Genomic DNA, 5,670 nt, shown 5'->3' on the forward strand with positions numbered 1-5,670 from the left:
AACGATAATAATAATGAATCATAATGATTAATAACCCAAACCCCCAAAAAGTTAAAATTAAAATGAAACAGCTATATGATTTTATATTGATAAAAATAAAAGAGAACGATGTAACTTGATAAAGGTCAATAATTAATTTTGGTGGTGTTTTCTATTCAATTATTCTACAAATGTGCTATACATATTTCATACTATATAAGTGGGCGGTACATGTGATGCGCAATGTTTGCTTTCAAGGTTAAATGCATTTCTAAGTAGCGACACTATATTATGTGATAAACGGTACGAATGAATTTCTTGTATTTCAAAATTGGTTACGTTATCGTGATCAAGATCAACTTGTCCATTGGTGGGCGGGAGTGTAACTGCGTAAATAACAACAGTGTATCTCTTAATCCCTCGTTAGTTAGACATGTGACCGATTTAGAGTTTCACGATGACTTCCGTGACGCAATAATAATAATTCGCTTCTTATTCTCTTTACTCTCCTACCAGTTACTTTCGAGGTTGCGTGTTCTAGGTTATGTTGTGTTTGTATCACCTCTTGTGCAAACAGATTCTTGGCCGTTTTCATACATTGTGGGTAGCCGTGTTGAGATAGGGTTTAGTACGAATACAGTGATACAAAATGTAAGATAGTATACGAGCGGCTTGTGCATCGTAGTCCAATTAGAATACTATTTAACAATACTCTACCGCTACGCTCCACTTCACTAATTCGATATAGGGGCCAAGGTTTGCACATTTTGAATAATGATATCCGATAGTGGCACATATACATACAAGTTCTCCGTATATATATTTCTATTTATATGTATACATGTACATATATATGCCGTCTGCTTTTTTAGTCACTTTTGATATTTCGTAATCATGAGGATTAAAATCCTTTCTCCTCGCTTTCTTTTCCTTTTAATTGTATTTATAATTAAATTTGTTATGTACATAACCATTCTATGTTTATTACCATACAAATGTCACCTTGTTCTATTTTTAAATACTAATATATACATGTATATTATTGTGTAAAGCCATTTGACTGCTGCATTTTTGTAACTTTTAGTTGTATACTATATGATAACTCGCATACATTTTCTGTGATATCTTTTTATCACTTTTGTAATTGTAACGTCATTAATTTTAGATGAACTGCTACTTTGTAGGTGCAAGAAGATAGTGTAATGAACGTAGGACTGTCCACATATGATGGTTTGGAGAAAGAGACAAGTTCTAATAATGCATTGGAAAATGGAGGAGGAACTACAAAGAAGCTAGCCAGAGGTATATCTCGAGCAACTGAAAATGCTGCCATTGTCTCTTATGCTCGTTCTCAATTAGCAACTATAGAATCTTTAGATACTCCGGAGTTTACATTTTCACTTCCTGATTTAACTGTATATCCAGGTATTTTACTCATGCTCTAGTATAACCAGTTACAATTACTTTCTCTATTGTGTCTTAATAATTGAATGATACATTACACTTAGATTCATTTCGACAATTTTTGGAAAGAGATCTAATAGAAGGTGGGTGCTTAACTTCTTTGGAAGCTGCTGGTCGTTTAAATTGGTGGTGTGGGGGATGTAAAAATGGGAGTAACAGAGTTTTATGGCCTTTGGCAACATCAGGAGATGGCAATTGTCTCCTACATGCAGCTTCTCTTGGCATGTGGGGCTTTCATGATAGACTTCTTACACTCAGAGAAGCTCTGTATAATACATTGGCTAAAGGAGAATATAGACATGCTTTGTTTAGAAGGTGGAAATGGCGCCAAATGGGCTTAAATGCAGCTTCAGGTTTATCTTATACAGAGGCAGAATGGTTAACAGAATGGCAAACTATCGTAGATATGGCTTCTCCTATTCTCAGGAACCAAACTGCTACTTCCTACCAAAGTCTTGAAGAAGTATGTAAGGTTTCTTTACTTTTTTCGAATTTTTCTGCAGTTTCAGATTTACTATATACTTATGCAATTGAAACTTTATAGGTACATATATTAGCTTTGGCTCATGCTTTAAAGCGGCCTATAATAGTTATAGCAGAGACTATGTTAAAAGATGCAGAAGGTGTAGCTTTAGCACCAATTCCATTTGGTGGAGTGTATTTACCATTAGAAGTATCTCCAACGCGTTGTCATAGAACCCCATTGCTTCTAGCATATCATTCAGCTCATTTTTCTCCTCTTGTTACGGTGGATGGAGCGAGTGATTTTGGAGATGGTTGTAACGAAGGCGTTAGCATACCTCTAATAGATCCAGATACAGGTCAACTACTATCAGTTTTATTCGCGGTAGATCCAGGACCTGATTGGGATTGGGAAGAAGGTTCACGAGACTTGTTAATTTGTCAACAGGATACGGTAATTAATCATATCGATAACATAAACTACAGTTACAACGTACGTTAAAATATAATGGTAATGGTATAAAATATATTGGTATTTAGATGGAAATTTTATTGCGGCAATATTTAGACTGCGAATATCAAAATTTCACATCGGAAGAAATCGAGAGACTGTCAGATACTGATGGTTCACTTTCTAAAACGGCGAAACAATTGCTTGGAGTTGCTAAACAATTCGGATCAATTGGGAAATCTGTTAGTAAAAGACTGTGGTCTATGACAAAGAGACCAAAGAGTTTACCAGCAACAGCCGGTGGACTTTCAACGGAAGGTTTGTTATGTGTAAGGATCAGAAGTAGACGTCATCAATATGTGGATCAGATGCTTCAGAATTATCTCCAATGTGCTCACGCAAGGTATAGCAACCTTATGTAATTACGATAATTTCATTTTATAGCTAGAATAGCTAGATACGATTTCTAATCATTTTTATGTCATACAGATATCTCCAAGATCATAAAGTTGACGAAACTGGGAGCGAAATGAATTATGGTGCTGGCAAATCTAGGTTCTATACAGCCAGCGATCAAGACAGCCATGCAAGCGTCAGCAAATTGTTACCGACCAATCCGAATAAAGATCGTACACTTTATCTTTCAAGGTACTGAGATTAATATACCTCTCTATGAATTAGTCTATTAGTTTTTATGTGCATCGCATAAATTGTTTTTTCCATAGATCTACTTTTTATAATGATCAACCATCAGTTTATAAACAGAGGCCAGAGTCATGGAATGCCAATAGTTTGGAGGTAAGGATTTAAATATTCATTGTAATTACGAAACTTGAATAATTTGAGGTTTTTCTTAGGCTAATGTCAAACAATGTCGCAATGAAGACTGTCAATTTTTTGGTTCTGCAGAAAATGATTACTTCTGCTCACAATGTTGGGCAAACCAACTTTATCGTTGAGAAATTGCTGGTCTCAACGATACATGACAATAACTCTTTAATATTGCTCGAGTTAAATGATATATATTCGGATTTAGGTATAACACTAGCCATTTTAAAAAGTTGCTTAAAAAAAGAAATTGTCTCGCCAGATTTTCTTCTTCCTGATATGTTAATTCATTGTATTTAGTTTTTTATTTAAAACTAGGCAACATACCAGTGATTCTCGTATATCGTGACAATAAAACGCTTTCTCTTTTAAAAGCGTATGCGCATGGTCTAATATTGCACTTGTCATTCAAATTTTGTTCACACATATTTATCGTTATCTTTCTTTATTTATTATTACTCATCTTTCTAAGAAGCATATCAGATATACAGGGTTTATCTGTTTCTGAAACATATATACATACATATATATACCACAGCTTAAAAGTCCATCACATAGCTTATAAGACCGAACCATATTAAATAAAAAAAGTATTATATTTTCGCAAATAACGATACGTCACTATTTTCATGACAAGTAAACAATTCCTAACTTTTTTGCACGTGCCTTCTATCTCGCATAATACAGAAACTACAAGTATACAAGCATAATGATAATACTCGATTTTTAACGCAATGATGAAAATGCCATTTTCTGTCGCAGCTATTTCTATCGCTTTAAATATACATAATGCTTTGTATAAATTGATGGCGCTTCACTTATTTACTCACTGCTTCAGTGTGTCTATCTAAGAGAGCGCGGGTTTGATATTTAATATTATAATATTAAACTGATATCAAATCATTCATTGTATTCAGTCTCGTTGCCTGTTGGCAATTATTTATGTAAAATTGTGTGAAAAATAAAACATATTTTTATATTTTGGACCTTTTTATATTTCCCTGGTATCTTATGAACCTTTGTATCATATATATTTTGAAATATGAATCGTTTAAAAAAACTGAAGATCTTGTTACGTTTTCGACGGTCTGTATATATACATAGATTGCATTATATTTTTAATTTAATGTGTACTAATTCTTGGCATGAATTTCTTATAAATAAAATGAATGAATATAGACGTATTTCACCTACAATAGTGAGAAATGCACATTTCTCCATTCGCTACGCATATGCATATAACTCCCACTAAAAGAAATGTATTTATAGTTCTGCCGTTTCACTGCCAGAGGTGGTAATTCATGCGTCGCACTTTTGGCTGAATTTTTCCCATGTTCGTCGACGATCAAGCTACTCATCTTTTGATCTATAACTACAGGTACAACTTCCTCTTTGGTGGCTACTGAAGTCAGGGGCGACAATAGAACTCATGCTCGCATACCTCAGCAGTGATAGATACAAAAGTTGTTAGTGATAATATACCGACATCTTGCTGTTTTACCGATATAATTACTAACGAGTCGCCTGTGATGATTCTTACATTCGCCGTAGGAAATTGCAGAGGGCGTAAGACACACTCTGTTTTTTTGACAGGCCGGTATTTCATACTTTGATACACGAAGTTCTTTTTAATGTGATATCATCCTATCTTTAGCCAATGGTTTTGGCTTTATTTACGAAAGTTTCTCTAAAAATTTTATTTACTTCTCATATGAGTCACGTAAGCTGACCGAGAAAGCCGAAATTCATGATACAGTGTATCTCGAAATGATCGAGTTATGCACAAAAAAGAGAATGTTAATTGGTATAACACTATTAGGAGGGTTAGTTTTGTTCTACAGTTCTTTGTCCATTGCTGTGAATATTAACATGCCGTTAGTATGGTTATTATAAACGTATTAATAACATTATATTTTTTATTCTAGATTAACAATACTGGTATTAATTGTTGAAAGCCATTGGACAGAAAATCCCAACAAACTTTATTTAGAAAATTTTGAAAATAATACAAGATGTATTTCTGGAGATGAATATGAAGTAACATCAGAATGTCATCCATGTTCTGCTTTTGAAATAGCAAGTAAAAGCATTGATGTATGTGTTTATGCCAGATACAAGGAAGTTCTGAAATGTAAAAGCGGAGAGACTATAACAAGAAGGTAATTAATTTTCTGTACTCTTGCTAGTTTTTTTATACATAGTTTTATGAAGAATTGCACAAATATTGTAGTAAATATAATACATATATGTAATTCAGTTGTGACAGGGTAGCTTGGTTAGAGGAAAGAGCATTTTGGAAGTTTGAGACAGTTATGTTTCTTTTGGCATTAACTTCCTGTATCAGTGTTTATTGGAGAGAAAATGTCCTGAGGCAAAGAATAATAAGAAAAGTAGCCAGGCAATTGAGGGCTAGTGCATAGTATAATAAATAACATCTTTTATTTCTTTTATTTGTGCTTTTATGATATATCAGGAAGTTTAAAAAA

General features: G+C 33.7%; 2 protein-coding genes across 8 annotated transcripts; both read left to right on the forward strand.

Annotated features, from left to right (window-relative positions):
* The first annotated feature begins 146 nt into the window (after positions 1-146).
* On the forward strand, positions 147-4,163 carry LOC100642428 (OTU domain-containing protein 7B). 7 transcript variants are annotated; one of them, XM_012318919.3, is made up of 8 exons: positions 147-282; positions 1,164-1,404; positions 1,488-1,906; positions 1,988-2,359; positions 2,446-2,759; positions 2,846-3,004; positions 3,082-3,154; positions 3,214-4,163. In XM_012318919.3, the coding sequence occupies exons 2-8, from the start codon at positions 1,182-1,184 to the stop codon at positions 3,313-3,315; spliced, it is 1,662 nt and encodes a 553-aa protein (XP_012174309.1). In that variant the 5' UTR covers positions 147-282; positions 1,164-1,181; the 3' UTR covers positions 3,316-4,163. The 7 variants fall into 7 exon arrangements, with proteins under 7 accessions (XP_012174309.1, XP_012174308.2, XP_012174304.2 ...); XM_012318918.3 differs by having other exon boundaries at positions 167-369; XM_012318914.3 differs by lacking the exon at positions 147-282 and adding an exon at positions 289-630.
* Positions 4,164-4,752: 589 nt separating this feature from the next.
* On the forward strand, positions 4,753-5,653 carry LOC100642308 (protein JTB). The gene is made up of 3 exons (XM_003402609.4): positions 4,753-5,007; positions 5,110-5,343; positions 5,442-5,653. The coding sequence occupies exons 1-3, from the start codon at positions 4,952-4,954 to the stop codon at positions 5,602-5,604; spliced, it is 453 nt and encodes a 150-aa protein (XP_003402657.2). The 5' UTR covers positions 4,753-4,951; the 3' UTR covers positions 5,605-5,653.
* Positions 5,654-5,670: the final 17 nt, after the last annotated feature.

This window comes from Bombus terrestris, chromosome 2 (assembly GCF_910591885.1).
Source record: "Bombus terrestris chromosome 2, iyBomTerr1.2, whole genome shotgun sequence".
Classification (NCBI taxonomy): Eukaryota; Metazoa; Arthropoda; class Insecta; order Hymenoptera; family Apidae; genus Bombus; species Bombus terrestris.

Bases quoted from the DNA above. Each gene is read 5' to 3' on its own strand.
- LOC100642428 (XM_012318914.3), top strand. From the start codon at position 289: ATGAATTTCTTGTATTTCAAAATTGGTTACGTTATCGTGATCAAGATC. The intron at 1,405-1,487 runs GTATTTTACTCA...CATTACACTTAG, and splicing joins TGATTTAACTGTATATCCAG to ATTCATTTCGACAATTTTTG. The intron at 1,907-1,987 runs GTATGTAAGGTT...GAAACTTTATAG, and splicing joins CCTACCAAAGTCTTGAAGAA to GTACATATATTAGCTTTGGC.
- LOC100642308 (XM_003402609.4), top strand. From the start codon at position 4,952: ATGATCGAGTTATGCACAAAAAAGAGAATGTTAATTGGTATAACACTA. The intron at 5,008-5,109 runs GTTAGTTTTGTT...TTTTTATTCTAG, and splicing joins GGTATAACACTATTAGGAGG to ATTAACAATACTGGTATTAA. The intron at 5,344-5,441 runs GTAATTAATTTT...TATGTAATTCAG, and splicing joins GGAGAGACTATAACAAGAAG to TTGTGACAGGGTAGCTTGGT.